The 16,223-nt window shown below is 43.6% G+C and overlaps 1 protein-coding gene across 13 annotated transcripts in view; it reads right to left on the bottom strand.

Moving 5' to 3' along the window:
- ARL15 (ADP ribosylation factor like GTPase 15) overlaps positions 1-15,782 on the bottom strand; it is a 322,749-nt gene extending 306,967 nt beyond the window's left edge. For 4 of the 13 annotated variants that reach the window (XR_004000955.1, XR_004000956.1, XM_030567017.1 and 1 more), the window contains exon 1: positions 14,933-15,774. Coding sequence is in view for 6 of the 13 variants with exons in the window: in XM_030567017.1 (XP_030422877.1) it covers positions 14,933-14,944 (12 nt within the window). In the remaining 7 variants the exon portion in view is untranslated. Of the gene's footprint in view, positions 1-14,932 lie in introns of all 13 variants that reach the window. The other 9 variants (XM_030567019.1, XM_030567021.1, XM_030567022.1 and 6 more) reach the window with 6 other exon arrangements.
- Between the last annotated feature and the right edge of the window lie 441 nt (positions 15,783-16,223).

Raw genomic sequence — 16,223 nt, 5'->3', positions numbered from 1 at the left:
ACACTAGGAAATGGATAGATAAGAGAAAATATCACAACTCCACTATATAAATCCATAGTATGCCCACACCTTGAATACTGAGTGCAGTGCTGGTCAGCCCCCCTCTCAAAACAGCTATGCGAGAATTGGAAAGGGTATAGAAAAGGGCAAAAAAACAAGCTTTCATATGAGGAGAGACTAAAAAGACTAAGGGCTTGGCTACACTCGAAACTTTAAAGCGCTGCCGCGGGAGCGCTGCCGTGGCAGGGCTTTGAAGTGTGAGTGTGGTCGCAGCGCCAGCACTGGGAGAGAGAGCTCACCCAGCGCTGCACGTACTCCACATCCTCATGGGGATTAGCTTGCAGCGCTGGGAGCCGCGCTCCCAGCGCGGCGGCACTGTTTACACTGGCGCTTTACAGCGCTGTATCTTGCAGCGCTCAGGGAGGTGTTTTTTTCACACCCCTGAGCGAGAAAGTTGCAGCGCTGTAAAGTGCCAGTGTAGCCAAGGCCTAAGACTGTTCAGTTTGGAAAAGACACAAATAAAAGGGGAATATATGATAAAAGATCTATAAAATCATGACAGTGAAGAAAGTGAATAGGGAAGTGTTGTTACTTACTCCTTCACATCACACAAGAACCAGGGGTCACACAAAAGATGTTAATAGGCAGTAGTTTAAAACAAAAGGAAATTCTTCACCCAATGCACAGTCCATCTGTGGAACTTGTTGCCAGGGGATGTTGTGAAGGTCAAAAATACAATTAGTTTAAAAAAAAAAATCAGATAAGTTCCTGGAGATTAGGTCCATCAATGGCTATAAGCAAAGATGGTCAGGGATGCAACCCCATGCTCTGGGTGTCCCTAAATCTATGACTGCCAGATGCTGGGACTGGATCACAGGGGATCAAGTTTCAGAGGGGTAGCCGTGTGAGTCTGGATCTGTAAAAGCAGTAAAGAGTCCTGTGGCACCTTATAGACTAACAGACGTTTTGGAGCATGAGCTTTCGTGGGTGAATGCATGCATCCGACGAAGTGGGTATTCGCCCACGAAAGCTCCTGCTCCAAAACGTCTGTTAGTCTATAAGGTGCCACAGGACTCTTTGCTGCGATGACAGGGGATGTGATCATGCAATAAATGCCTTGTTCAGTTCATTCCCTTTGATGCACCTGGCACTGGCCACTGTTGGAAGGCAGGATACTAAACTAGACGGCCTGACGCAGTATGGCCATTCTTATGTTCACTCAGTCTTTTTACCCTCCTCTAAAGTCAAAATGAGATAAGGCACAGTTATCATGGACAAGATAGCTTCTCTCCTCACATCAGCACCTGCAATCCAAGGGGAACCCTTAGCTCTGACTACAGGGTAGTGTTCACAGGGGTTAAGAATCTTCAGGCACCTGCCTAGAGTCTTGTCTCCTGTGGGGCCAACCCAATATTCATATTTGTTTTGGCTTTCCCTTATTTGCACTGGGGGGTGCTCCTGGACACCATCTGGATTTGCTCCATTTTCTGAGAAAAGCTACTTAATTTATTGGTTTTGAATCTTGTGCCACCTTCCCTTGTTAGGAAGGATTTTTTCTAGTTTATGAAAACAGCCCCTTAAATACCTATTTCCTAGTTTTGTCCATTTCTCTTGTGAGATCTCTAAAACCTAAGATTTTTCCATACCATGAGAAGTACGCTTTCCATTCCAAAAGAAAGAAAAACAGACTGGCAATACAGCTAAATGGTCCCCTAATGATATCACTGGATAGTGTTAATGTGAAGTAATGAGATGATGACATGGTCCAATTTCAATATGCCAGTTACTTCTCTGTTAACCAACCTGATCTTACTATATCTTAAAAGGAAAGATGAGGAGGCACATCTCACTTTTTCTAGAATCAGAGGAGAATTTCCCTCAGTTTCAAAGTGTATTGTTGCTCACTCCTCATCAGCGACAGCCTCTCCACATGGTAAGCAGTTCAGATCACTAGGCCTGCAATCTTTACATTGTTCCTCCCTCAACCTTCCCACATACCTCTCAGGTGTCAACTGTCCCTATTCCTCTCCATAAAGTGAAAAATGTGAACTCAAAGTATAGCTATTTCCGCTATAGCTGAGGAGTTTTATACCAAAGAACTTCTACAATGCAGTTTTGCATTGTCAACAGATAATGCTGTGGCAACACTGAAAGTTGAAGACTTGAGATAGCACAGGGGTCAGCAACCTTTCAGAAGTGGTGTGCCAAGTCTTCATTTATTCACTTTAATTTAAGGTTTCGCATGCCAGTAATACATTTTAACCTTTTTAGAAGGTCTCTTTCTATAAATCTATAATATATAACTAAACTATTGTTGTATGTAAAGTAAATAAGGTTTCAAAATGTTTAAGAATTTTAATTTAAAATTAAATTAAAATGCAGAACTCCCCAGACCAGTGAGCAGGACCTGGGCAGTGAGTGCCACTGAAAAATCAGCTCGCGTGCCGCCTTTGGCACACGTTCCATAGGTTGCCTACCCCTAAGATAGCATATAAAAAGTTGAATACACAAAATAAACACCAAATATACAAAAACAGAGTCCAATGGTGTGGGGGGGAGAGGTTTGGGTTGTTTTTTTTTTAAATGGATTTTTTTTTATATTTGCCCTCCAGTTTTAGAGCTTCAAGAGTTTACATTTTCAAATTTTAATCTACACCCACAAGGGCTAGAAACTTTTTTTTTTTTTAATAAAAGTTGATATTCTCATGCAATCACACCACTCCAGGAGCTAGCGCTATAAGAAAAACACCCAACCTTGCGAGACATAAGATTGCAAGCACTGACAACAATGAAAAAAACATACCAAACGTTGGAGCCTGCACTGAATATTAAAAGGAGGAATTTGCAGTAATTATTTTATTCATTTTCACAGCCAATAAAAACCTCTACTTTTAAACTGAACTTGAAACTCCCACAGAATTCAGCACTCCTATGTCAAATACAGAGCCCTTGTTGAAGAATTTAGGAACAGTGATGTGGGTTCCTAGCTATACTGAATTTAGGGAGGGAGGTTGGAGAGGGAGGGAAGATCACAATATAGCCTAGGCTACTTGTACTAAAGCCATACTTAAGCATATTTGCAAAACCGGAGAAAATACTTTTTTTTAAGTCTAAAGACATGTAATATTCAGTGTCACTCTCACCACAGAAGCAGCAACACAATTTGAACTTAGACTTAATTCAACCGTTTTTTCCTGCTTTATCTGAAACTAAGGGCTTGTCTACATCAGAAAGTTGCAGCGCTGGTGAGGGAGTTACAGCGCTGCAACTTTGAAGGTGTACACATCTGCAGGGCACCACCAGCGCTGCAACTCTCTGTTTGCAGCGCTGGCCGTACTCCCGTTTTGTCTCGGGTGTAGAGGATCCAGCGCTGGTGATCCAGCGCTGGTAATCCAATGTAGACACTTACCAGCGCTTTTCTTGACCTCCGTGGAAGGAGGAAGCCTCTGGTAATCAAGCTGGTCTCCTTTCCCGGTTTGCTCTCTCGTTCCCGGAACCCCGAGCAAGCAGGTCTCCTTCCCTGCGGTTTGCAGGGTGGTTCGGGGAACGCGAGAGCAAACCGCGGCGAAGCTGGTCTCCTTTCCCGGTTTGCTCTCTCGTTCCCGGAACCCCGAGCAAGCAGGTCTCCTTCCCTGCGGTTTGCTGGGTGGCTCCGGGAACGCGAGAGCAAACCGCGGCGAAGCTGGTCTCCTTTACCGGTTTGCTCTCTCGTTCCCGGAACCCCGAGCAAGCAGGTCTCCTTCCCTGCGGTTTGCTGGGTGGCTCCGGGAACGCGAGAGCAAACCGCGGCGAAGCTGGTCTCCTTTCCCGGTTTGCTCTCGCGTTCCCGGAACCCCCCTTGAAGCCGCCCAACAGCGCTGCAGTGTGGCCACATCTAACACCACTTGCAGCGCTGGTTGCTGTAAGTGTGGCCACTCTGCAGCGCTGGCCCTATACAGCTGTACTAATACAGCTGTAACAACCAGCGCTGCAAAATTTTAGATGTAGACATGGCCTAAGTAAACTTTTTGAACATTCAAAAAGATGAGTGATTTCACAGAATCTAGCTCTGGAAAGTGTAGTCACATTTGGCTTGGAGACATTAGGCATTCTCTTGTTTTCGCCAGGAAGCTTTATAAAGTTTTAGTATTTATAACAATCACCTTAAAGTCAAGAGTTTACCAATGGAACTCAAATTTTCTAGTGGCAACACAAACAAGTTTCAACTTTTATTTTCATTATCATTTGGAATCAGAAATGTCCCCCCTTTCTGCCCATTCAAGCATCAAAAGAATGATTAACAAATGTATTTGAGCATAAGCTTTCGTGGGCTACAGCCCACTTCATCGGATGCATAGAATGGAACATACAGTAAGAAGATATATTTAAACATGCAGAGAACATGAAAAGGTGGAAGTACCCATACCAACTGTAAGAGACTAATTAAGCTATTATCAGCAGGAGAGAGAAACTTTTGAAGTGATAATCAAGATGGCCCATTTCAAACAGTTGACATGAAGGTTTTTAGGATTCTTTAATGTGGGGAAATAGATTTAAATTAGTGTAATGACCGAGCCATTCCCAGTCTCTGTTCAAACCTAAGTTAATGGTATCTAGTTTGCATATTAATTCAAGTTCAGCAGCTTCTCATTGGAGTCTGTTTTTGAAGCTTTTCTGTTGCAAAATTGCCACTGTAACATCTGTCACTGAGTGATTAGAGAGACTGAAGTGTTCTCCTACTAGTTTTTGAAATGTTATGATTCCTGATGTCAGATTTGTGTCCGTTTATTCTTTTGCGTAGAGACTGTCCGGTTTGGCCAATGTACATGGCAGAGGGGAATTGCTGGCACATGATGGCATATATCACATTGGTAGATGTGCAGGTGAATGAGCCCCTGATGACATGGCTGATGTGATTAGGTCCTATGATGGTGTCACTTGAATAGTTATGTGGACAGTGTTGGCATTGGGCTTTGTTGTAAGGGTAGGTTCCTGGGTTAGTGTTTTTGTTGCATGGTGTGTGGTTGCTGGTGAGTATTTGGGGGGCTGTCTGTAAAATTTAAAAACAGACTCCAACGAGAAGCTGCTGAACTTGAATTAATATGCAAACTAGATACCATTAACTTAGGTTTGAACAGAGACTGGGAATGGCTCAGTTATTACACTAATTTAAATCTATTTCCCCACATTAAAGTATCCGCACACCTTCATGTCAACTGTTTGAAATGGGCCATCTTGATTATCACTTCAAAAGTTTTTCCTCTCCTGCTGATAATAGCTTAATTAGTCTCTTACAGTTGGTATGGGTACTTCCACCTTTTCATGTTCTCTGTATGTTTAAATATATCTTCTTACTGTATGTTCCATTCTATGCATCCGATGAAGTGGGCTGTAGCCCACGAAAGCTTATGCTCAAATAAATTTGTTAGTCTCTAAGGTGGCAAAGTACTCCTGTTCTTTTTGCTGATACGACTAACACAGCTGCTACTCTAAAAGAATTATTAGATTTTACTGAGTTAAGACAGCAATATCCTTATTACCCATTTTATAATGCAGTTACAATCTTTAGTTCAGCAAATATTCCCCATAATATGCAAAGCTTCTAAGCCCAGAAGGAACCACTGTGATCATCTAGTCTGACCTCCTGTATAACACAGGCCATAAAACTTCCCCAGAATAATTTTCAGAGCAGATCTTTCAGAAAAATATGTAATCTTGACTTTAAAATGGTCAGTAATAGAGAATCCAGCATGATCTTTTGGTAAATTATTCCAATGGCTGATTACTCTCAGTTAAAATTTTACATCTTATTTCCAGTTTGGATTGTCTAGCTTCAACTTCCAGCTATTGGATCATATTATACCTCTCTGGTAAACTGAAGAGCCTATAAAATATTTCTTTATCATGTAGGAACTGATAGTCTAAGGGATGACATGATTACAGGCTATCACTATAATGCAAGTTTACTAATCCTTTAATGATTCTTGTGGCTCTTCTCTGAACCCTTTCCAAATTATCAACAGCCTTCTTGAACTGTGGGCACTAAAACTGGACACCGTATTCCAGCAGCAGTTGTACCAGTGTCAAATACAGGCATAAATAATCTCTCTACTCCTACTCAAGATTGCCCTGTTTATGCATCCCAGGACAACATTCACTCATGTGGCCACAGCATCGTACTGGGAGATCATGTTCAGATGATTATCCACCATGACCCCCCCAGATCTTTTCTGTCACTGTTTCCCAGCATAGAATTCTTGCATCCTGCAAGTATGGCCTCCATTCCTTTGTTCCTACATTTACATTTAGCTGTATTAAAATACTTACTGTCTGCTTGCAATTACTTTATCATGTGATCCAGATCACTCTTAGTAACCTGATCTCTTCATGATTTACTACTTCCTCAATTGTTGGATCATCTGCAAACTTGATCAGTGATGATTTTATGGTTTTCTTCCAAGTCATCAAAGCATTAAATAGTGCTGGACTAAGAACAGATTACTGTGGGACTCCACCGGAAACAGACCTGCTCCATTATGATTCCCCATTTATAGTTACATTTTGAGACCTATCAGTTAGCCAGTTTTTAATGTGTGCCATGTTAATTTTATATCATTCTAGTTTTTTAATCAAAGTGTTGGGTGGTGCCCAGTTAAGAACCTTACCAATGTAATGTTTGAAATAATATACCTTTATCAACCAAACTTGCAATCTCATTAAAAAAAAAAAATCAAATTAGTGTGACAGGATCTATTTTCCATAAATGCATGTTGATTTGTATTAAGTTACTGCCTTTTAATTCTTTATTAATTGAGTCCCACATCAGCTGCTCCATTATCTTTGCCAGGATCTATGTCAAACTGAGTTGATTCTCTGAGAGAAGAGATACTGTCATGAGCAAGCTTCTTTAAGCACCTTGGATGAACCAGATTCTTGAGTTCACAACTTTGACATGGGTTTTTGTTTTTTCTTTTGTGATTTTTTTTTTTTGAGGAGTGGGGAGAATTTTTTTTTTTTTTTTTTTTTTTTTTAAAAACTAGGAGGCAGCTCCCAGAATTACTACCATTAAAGTGCAGTGCTGCTTATGACCGGAATACTGCCGAACTATCAGAGACCTTGCAGTAGTTTTGGTTTGTAATGTACTTTAGCCACATCAGCTGCTTGAGGTTATAAGATGTCAGAAAATTGCTTTTGATACAAGTTACTTTTCTAGTTCCTGCCTACAACAGAAGTAAGCAGCAGAGCTTCCTTCACAATCAGGAGAAACAACATTCATGACTCCAGACCACATGATACATGCGCACCCAATGATCTTGCATCCACAATTTGGCTTCTTTCCCCATATTATTTCTTTACCTACTAGCATCTTTTATAGCTCTCCATATATTAAAGTGACTCATAAGAAAAGTCACAAATGCCTGCAATACTTCTTAAACAGATGGAGAGGATGATACCTTGAGATAAGCCAGCAATCTTTAGAGGGCACAATGCTTCCAAAAATGGCAACCGGACACCTCAGCCAAAATACAACCCAATAGTCTGTACTGATGGTATATGGCTACAGAAAGAGATAAGTAATAACTGATGAGAAGGGAATTTTTTAAATAGTTGCAAGGCAAGGAAGTAAGGAGGAAGAGAATTCCAGACATTCACCTGCTAGTAACATTATAGGTAATAAAAGAGAGGCATATGAACATCAAGGCCAAACAACCCTGAAGAAAAACCCCAGCATCTCTCACACCAGAGATCTCCCCTCCTCCTCATCCAATGGACAGTAAATACTTGTCTAGAAAATGTTAGTGAAAAGCAATTCTCACATGGGAACAGCTGCTCTGATAGTTCACTTGAAAAATAACCATGAAAGGAATATTTCAGCAGTCTGTCTCAGAGAGTACAAGTAATAAAGGAGTAGTAAGGAAAAAACCACATGAAGTAGATCAGAAACCACTGAATGATAATCTACCACAGATTACCACTTGCATAGCCATACTCATCTATAAATCTGATTAGATTATAAAAGGAACTATGATAATGGTAGGCTTTCAATGATGGATACCACATTGATAGAGAACAGATGATAGATGAGACACTATTTTGGAGACACCATATTTGAAGTTCAATATATTGAATGTCAAACAAGTCATGAAAGTGAAGATTCTTTGACCAAACTGTACTCAGGAACTGCAGTTTAAAGTCAATGGGACTTGTGCTCCTAAGTCACTTAGGTGCCTAAATACGGGTTTAGCAGCTAAGGTTAGAACATTTTGGTCAGTGTTTAAAGTTATTGTGAACTATTTTAATGTATTGAAAGTCTAAATAACTTTTTGTTGTTAACAATGAAGTAATTACGTTTGATATGACAAAGATGATACGCCACTGAGAGAAAAGTTTAATACAAATACCAATTTTAGCCCTTGATGCTTCAAACACTTATGCACACGCTTAACTTAAAGGACATGAAGTCAATGGGACTATCCATGTGAATAAGATTATATAACCTGCTTAACTGTATGCAAAATCAGGGACTTAATTTTCAAAACAATTTTTTTGCCTATAGCAGTTTTGTAAAACTCCAATAAGATACACTAGCAACATGGCTGTTTTAAACATCTGAATTTATTTTATTAGAAAATTTTAATCAAAAGTTAGTTACAGTAGGACAAATTTCAAAATTAGTTTTACAAGCCCTCATTCAGATTTAAATCAATGTCTTTTTTTAAAATCTGGGAAAAGAGAAAATTGAGGGGGACATGATGATAAAAGGCTGTTATAAAAAAAGAGGGTGATAAAATTGTTCTCCATAGCCACTGAGGACAGGACACGTAATGGGGCTTAAATTGCAGCAAGGCAGATTTACGTTAGACATTAGGAAAGCACTGGAACAAATTACTTAGGGAGGTTGTGGAATCTCCATTTTTAAAAACAGGCTAGACAAACACCTTTCAAGGATGGTCAAGATAATAGTTCTGCCACAGAGAGGGGGAATGAACTTTCAGAAGTGGTGTGCCAAGTCTTCATTTATTCACTCTAATTTAAGGTTTCGCGTGTTGGCAATACATTTTAACGTTTTTATAAGGTCTCCTTCTATAAGTCTGTGTTATATAACTAAACTATTGTATGTAAAGTAAACAAGGTTTTCAAAATGTTTAAGAAGCTTCATTTAAAATTAAATTAAAATGCTGATCTTACGCCACCAGCCAGCTCAGTTTGCTGCCAGCCTGGGGTTCTGTTTACCTAGGCCGGCAGTGGGCTGACCAGGGCCTGCGGCCGGGATCCCAGACCTGAGTGGGGAGGTTTCAGGGGTCAGAACAGAGGGCTGGGTGTGTGGGCGGGGTATAGAGCAGAAGGCTGGGTGTGTGGGCGAGTCAAGGGTCAGGGCAGAGGGGGTTTGTGAGGGGTGCAGGGCAGAAGGCTGAGTGTGTCGGGGGGGTCAGGGCAGAGGGATGGGGTTGTGGGGATGCAGAACAGAAGGCTAGGTGTGTGTTGGGGTAGGCGGGGTTCACGGCAAAGGACTGGGGACTTGGGGGGTGCAGTGCAGAAGGCTGTGTGTATGAGGGGATTATGGGGGCTGCAGGACAGAAAGCTGAGTGTGGGGGGGGTGTCAGGGCAGAGGGCTGGAGGGTGCAGAGCAGAAGGCTGGGGGTGTGTGAGGGTTCAAGGGTCAGGGCAGAGGGTTGGGGGATATGGGGGCTGCAGGGCAGAGGGCTGGGGGGTGCAGGGCAGAAGGCTGGCTGTGTGGGGGGGTTCAAAGGTCAGGGCACAGGGCTGGCAGGTATGGGGGCTGCAGGGCAGAAATCTGAGTGTGTGTGGGGGGGTCAGGGCAGAGGGCTAGGGTGCTCAGCCCGTAGGCGTGCTCCCAGCCCCCTGCCCTGAGGATTCAGGGCAGGGGGCTGGAAGGGATATGTCTGTTCCATCCCCTTCCCCAAGGCTCCTCCCTACCGCTCTCTGTCCCCTCTAGGGAACTGCCTGCACGCTGTTGCTCTTCCCCCCTTCCCCTCGCTAGGGCCATCAGCTGATTGGCGCAGAGAAGGAGAGGGGGAGGGGCAGGAAAGCACCACTCTGGGGGAAGAAGCAGGGGAGGGAGAAGTTTCGCTGCTGCAGAACCAAGCTTCTGCCTCCTGCCCCCACAGGGGAGAGCGCTGGGGGCCAGGACTGCAGCAGACGGCTGCGCGCCGCTCAAAATTGGCTCGCGTGCCATGTTTGGCACATGTGCCACAGGTTGCCGATCCCTGCTTTACAGCTTTCTTTAGTGAAAGCTCCAGATGCAAGGCAAGAAGAAAGCGGGAGGACTCTCATATGACGTACATACAGAAGTTTTACTACTGTAAAGACCAGTATAAGATAGTATAACACAGGGGCTTGTACTGGTATAGTTATTCCCCTTCCCATATTGGAATAAACTTATGCCAATAAATGGGTCCATCCTAGGGATTGTACAGGTATAACTTGTTCAAAAACGAATCACACCCCTAACAAAAATAGCTATACCAGTACAAAAAATGTGGAACATTTTGTTGTTACTTTTTTTAGATTTAGACACCTTGCTCCCAACCCTTCCCAGGGGACGGAACAAACCTAGACTACTACACAGGGTACAATTACCTCCAGAGGATAACCATGGTAGGGGTCAGTTAGTGACAGTGCTCAGTACTACAGGAAACATGCACGGAGAAGGAACAGTTTCTGCACTCCTTGCCTAACAGAAATGCAGAAAAAGATGGACGCAGGCCAGGAGTCAAAGCTAATTTTGGGTGTGGTCCTGAGGATGCTCAAACACTGCTCAACATCCTGCTGATATTAGTGGGTGTTGCAAATGCTTTGATTTCTTGGGATCAAGCCCTTTGAAGCCAACCATGAGAGGCTCCTACCAAAAGAAGTGCCTATAGTATGCATGGCCTTCATTGCAAGGATCTTGGCATAAAAGCCTGGGAGAGGGCTGCTGGTGGGTAGCGGAAGCCTGCAGCAGCCTCCCCCATCCTATCCTACTTCCCATTACTCTTCACTTCCTCCCAGTGCCCTTCCCCATTTTGCTTGTCACCATTTCAGCTTCTCACCTCCCTCTCTGGAAAGGGCCTGTTGCAGCCAAGAACTACTTAGTCCTTCCACCACAATGCCAGCTGCTTCATGCTAGCTGGGCACCAAGAAAACTCACTGCTCTCAGGGCTGATTCACAGTGGCCCCTGATCACTGAGAGGAATCACTGCTTGGTCCTTGCAACCCACCTGGATAAGAGATTCAAACAAGGCAGAAATACATGATACCAAGCAGCTTTGACCACAACTTACAATCAGCTTTCATGATTTCCTTCACATGCATCGTTTTTCTACGACCCCAAGAAAGTCACTCTGTGACTAGCATCCAGAGTTGGATGCAATACAACAGGGGTCGGCAACCTTTCAGAAGTAGTGTGTCAAGTCTTCATTTATTTACTCTAATTTAAGGTTTTGCATGCCAGTAATACATTTAAATGTTTTTAGAAGGTCTCTTTCTATAATATATAACTAAACTATTGTTGTATGTAAAGTAAGGTTTTAAAAATGTTTAATAAGCTTCATTTAAAATTAAATTAAAATTAAAATGCAAGCCCCCCAGACCGGTGGCCAGGACCTGGGCAGAGTGAGTGTCACTGAAAACCAGCTCACGTGCCACCTTCCGCACACGTGCCATAGGTTGTCTACTCCTGCAATACAACCAACAATATCAATCACCGCTGCTATTCCTGCATACCAAATAGCGAAGGTCTCTGATCTAACACAGAGTTCAGTGAGCCTCTGTCCTCCAGGCTGACTAAATGGGTGGTATGAAAATTCTCACCTGACTGACCACCCACATATGTTTTGTCTGAGCAGATTTTGAATGCTTCCTGGACCACTGTCATTTACCAAAGGGCATGGCCACGTACCACCATGCACAGGCTATTTCATGGAGAAGAGGCAGAAGAGATAAAAGCTAAGGAAAGAGCCAAACTAAAACTCATCTCAATTCTCAAGCTTATTTGGGAGGAAGAAAATGAAGGCTAGATTAAAAAAAATACTCTGTATGCATCCGAAAGCAACATACTGTAACTGCCAGAGAGAATTTGTTCTTGTTTCAGAGTTCCCTAAAGATACGAACACAAATTCATCTTTTCATTGCTTTATTTTGTCAAACTATTTTTTGTTTGAAACTGTTGGTACTGAATAGTGCAACGATTCTCACTCTAAGAAGCGGGGAGGGGCATCTTTCTCTGCTGTGAAAATTATGGTCACATCAGGAGTCAATGTTCTCTGGTCCTAAATGACAGCAGCTTAGAGACTGGCCCAAGTCAGCACTGGATCAGTGTTTGGATTTGAGCTGTGAATGCAGCTCTCCCCACCTACAACAAACCCAACCTGGTTAAAGTAGGGACGTGTAGTCCAAACTCCCAAGTTTTGTATAGTGCAGCAAATGTACAAGGCAGTGTACAATAGGTGAATTGTGATGAACAATCAAGACCTTGTCTTGAAGAGGCTACATTCCAAAAAACACTTGCAGTTACAGTACCAAATTAAATAAAAACTACAGGACCACTTCACAAAACAGATGTGCAAAAGACTTTTCTCTTAAGACATAAAGCAATAGAAAGCTTGTCATTTTGAAAGTGAAACATCATTCCAAGCATGCTGGGCTGCTTGAAAGAAGGCATGAAGTTAGGAATGGACAAAGGGAGCAGCTAGGCCAGTATTCTCAACCAAGGGTATGTATAACCCTGGGGGGTACGCATAGGTCTTCCATGGTGTACATCAACTCATACAGATATTTGTCTAGTTTTACAGCAGGCTACATAAAATCAATAGTGAAGCCAGTACAAACTAAAATTTCATACAGACAATGACTTGTTTATACTGATCTATATACTATAGAAGTACAATATTTTATAATTATATGGTAAAAATGAGAAAGTCAGCAATTTTTTGCAATAGTGTGCTGGGACACTTTTGTATTTGTATATCTAATTTTGTAAGCAAATCACTTTAACTGAGAAAAAATTTGGGGGTATGCAAGACAAATCAGACTCTTGAAAGGGGTACAATAGTCTGGAAAGATTGAGAACCACTGAGCTAGGCAACAGGCCTGGCTGGAGCATAAGGAACAGGAAAAAGGCATAAGAGTGCATTTATATTTCTTTTTTAAAAGTTGCTCTCCCACACCCTGCATTAGTTTGCAAACACACTACCAGTTTTAAAATTCATTAAACTTATTAATCTCACAGTGATGTATGTTCCACAGAATTTTCATAGCAGTCATGAAGATTAGCTTCTGCTGTGAAAAGTCCATGAGACAGCTAGTTTCATCTGGACATAAGTTGATGGAGGAAACATAAACTGCTCCAGGCTCTTGAGAAGCCACTGCAAGGCTGCACTTGGGACACAGCAAGTTCACCATCGGTATTCCATTAACTAGGTTCTTAAAGATAAATTTACCTACTATTTCAATTATACAGCACACTCCCTTCCTGACTCAAGCCTAGCATACAACTTATAAACATGAAGTTTTTAAATAAAGCATTTCCACTCCAAAATAAATCCAAGCTGCATATATTTAAACCCAACATTTAGGTAAGTGTTGAATATATTTGTTTTTTTTTCTAGGTAGCTCCAACAGCAGAGAGGAAAAACAAAATAAGTCAGCTGTTACATGCTGCTTTCATTTCAATAGCGCAACCTTGCAACACAAAGGACGGAGGTCTTGCTCACTAGTCAACAAGACAATCTCAAACTCACAGTTATGTGTGTCATGTGTAAGAACGAACTAGATAAAGATTAGAGCTTCAAATGCCAAGAAAAAAAACTCCTTCATCTCACGGGACACTAACATCTTCCTACTAGATGGGATGGCAAGAAGACAGCTGCCTTTCATTTAAAATGTTTATGAGTAAACCAAAAGTGAAACCATAACACCTTGAAAAAAATATGAAACTTTGAGTTGAATTGAGAGAGAAAGTTCATTAGTCTCCCATTTTAAATTTAAGAAATCAGTTAAGCAGGAATCACACTAAAATGTGACTATTCAGCTCACTATACAGCCTAGCCATTTGGTATATTTGCATAGTGACCCATACATTAGAATATGAACATGTTAACTGCCACCCTGGCCTGAAGTACACACCTATGATACAATCTCTGCAGACAAATAAGGGCAACATTCATTAAGCAACATTAAAGTTACTGTGAATACCAAACTACTCAGGTGCAGTACTGGTCATGCCCAAGGTTACAATTTAGTTCATTCAACCATATCCTATGTTAATGCATTTAGGAAAAAAACAGTGACCTAGGCCATAACTTTAGAGTTCTAATAACAACCAAATGAGTGAGGATACAGAGCACTTTAGCAAAACCATTCTGGTTTATTGGCCTTTAATAGTTCTGAAAGAGTGATAAAGATCGAACAAGAAAAATACTCCCATCTCCCAATCAGGAACTCACACAAGGACTTATTGGAAAAGTTCTCCAGACACACACACAGCTAGACATGTGTGCGCCCTTAGAGCGGATTACAACACTGGAGAAAGATCCTACTTTATCATCAGGTGTAGAATTACCCCACAGAGCCTTCTCTGGATTATTGACACTGTATTAAAAGTGTGTGTGTATGCACACAGACACACGCACACTTTTAATACAGTGGCAATAATCCAGAGAAGGCTCTGTGGGGTAATTGTATGCCTGATAAAGTATGACCTTTGTCATGTTGTAAAGCTGCCCTGAGGGCTGATTTAAATTTTTCTTTTACATACTCACTTTAGGGTTCCAGCAGTCTCCAATACAAGCCTTTAAAACACCATGTAGCAACAAATACAATGTTCTATGTAAATATTATTACAATAGATTATTCTATGACAGGTGTGGCTGAGCCAATTTACCATGAGGATGCAAGACAAGAAAGAAAGGAGAGCGAGTTGGGGGAAGCACACGTTACACGCAATACGTACTAGATAATCCATGTACTGGTGAATAGAAAGGATCTGTTGTTGCTCGGCGGTCTCAAGGGGCTCTTTGCTCCTCTCGGATGGATTTAAGTGGGGAGTGGGTCTCTGCTGTCAGAACGTCTCAGGATTGCAGAGGGCTGAGTGAGTCTGCTGCTAATATTCAGGAGGAGTTTTGGTTGGAAAGTCTCTGCTAACGGGTCTCTGAAGCGTGGCGTCCCTAACGTTCTTTGCAGGAAAGTCTCTGGGGTGCAAAGGGGAGGGAACAAGTCTCCCTGGGTATCAGGAAGGTCTCTGTTACTCCCGCTAGGAAGAGCCCAGCGGAGACACGAAGGGTCCTTGCTGCCGGCAGGAAGGTGCAGTGGTTTCTGGTACTGCTGCTGAGCAGAGGGGTCCCAGGCGTGTAGGGGTGGGGTGAGATCTCTGCAGCTAGCAGGCAGGTCCCAGCGCAGTGGGTGGTCTCTGTTACTGCTGCTGAGAAGAGGGGTGCAGGTGGCTCCGATCCTGGCAGGATGGTCCTAGCAGGGTAGGGTGGGGTTGGGTCGGGTCTCTGGCAGGAAGGTCCCCCCAGCACCGCCTTCCTGGGCAGAGGGCAGGTATCTGGGGCTGTCACTGCTGCTCGCTCTCCTGCTGCGCAGACTAACCCTGCACGCTTCCCCCTGCGACGGCCAGCGGAGCGCGGAGGAGACTCGGCGGGGGAAGAGCACGGGACAGCCCAGCCCAGCCCAGCGCCCGTTGAGCCCGCAGCGCCCGATGTTTCAGGAACTGGGGAGCGCTCTCCCCTCAGCGTCACCATCAGCTGATCACACACGTGGGACGCCGAGAGGAGACTCTTAAAGGGGCACACACAGCGCGCGGAGCGGGGCAGTGCAAAGGGAGAGCCTGGCTGCGGTGGATGGAGCGCGGGGACCCTGGCTGCGGACACCCGGCCCCCATCTCAGGTTTGGGGAGGTTCCCTCAGACCAGCTGCAAGAGGCGGCAGTAGCAGCGGCGGCGGATGTTGGCTGCTGCGGGAAGAGAGGGGAGGTTGAGTGGCATAAAGCCCTCCCGCACGCCGGGGCAGCTCCAGGCCCCAGCACACCAAGCGGGTCCCCTGGTCCCGCGGCTTCGCTGGCCCTCCCGCAGGGACCAGCGGGCAGTCCGCAGGCAAACCCCTGGAGGCACTCTGCCTGCCATGCTTGGGGCAGCGAAATCTCTAGAGCCGCCCCTGGGCCCTGCGGCTGGCAGCGTTCCCCTGCTTCCCATGCGGGTGCCCAGCTGGGTGCACCTGTTCTTCGCTGGGAGGTCCTTCTCTTTC

Source organism: Gopherus evgoodei, chromosome 6 (assembly GCF_007399415.2).
Source record: "Gopherus evgoodei ecotype Sinaloan lineage chromosome 6, rGopEvg1_v1.p, whole genome shotgun sequence".
Classification (NCBI taxonomy): domain Eukaryota; kingdom Metazoa; phylum Chordata; order Testudines; family Testudinidae; genus Gopherus; species Gopherus evgoodei.
Note: the sequence above shows the minus strand (reverse complement) of the source record. Positions and strands in the feature narration are given on the sequence as shown.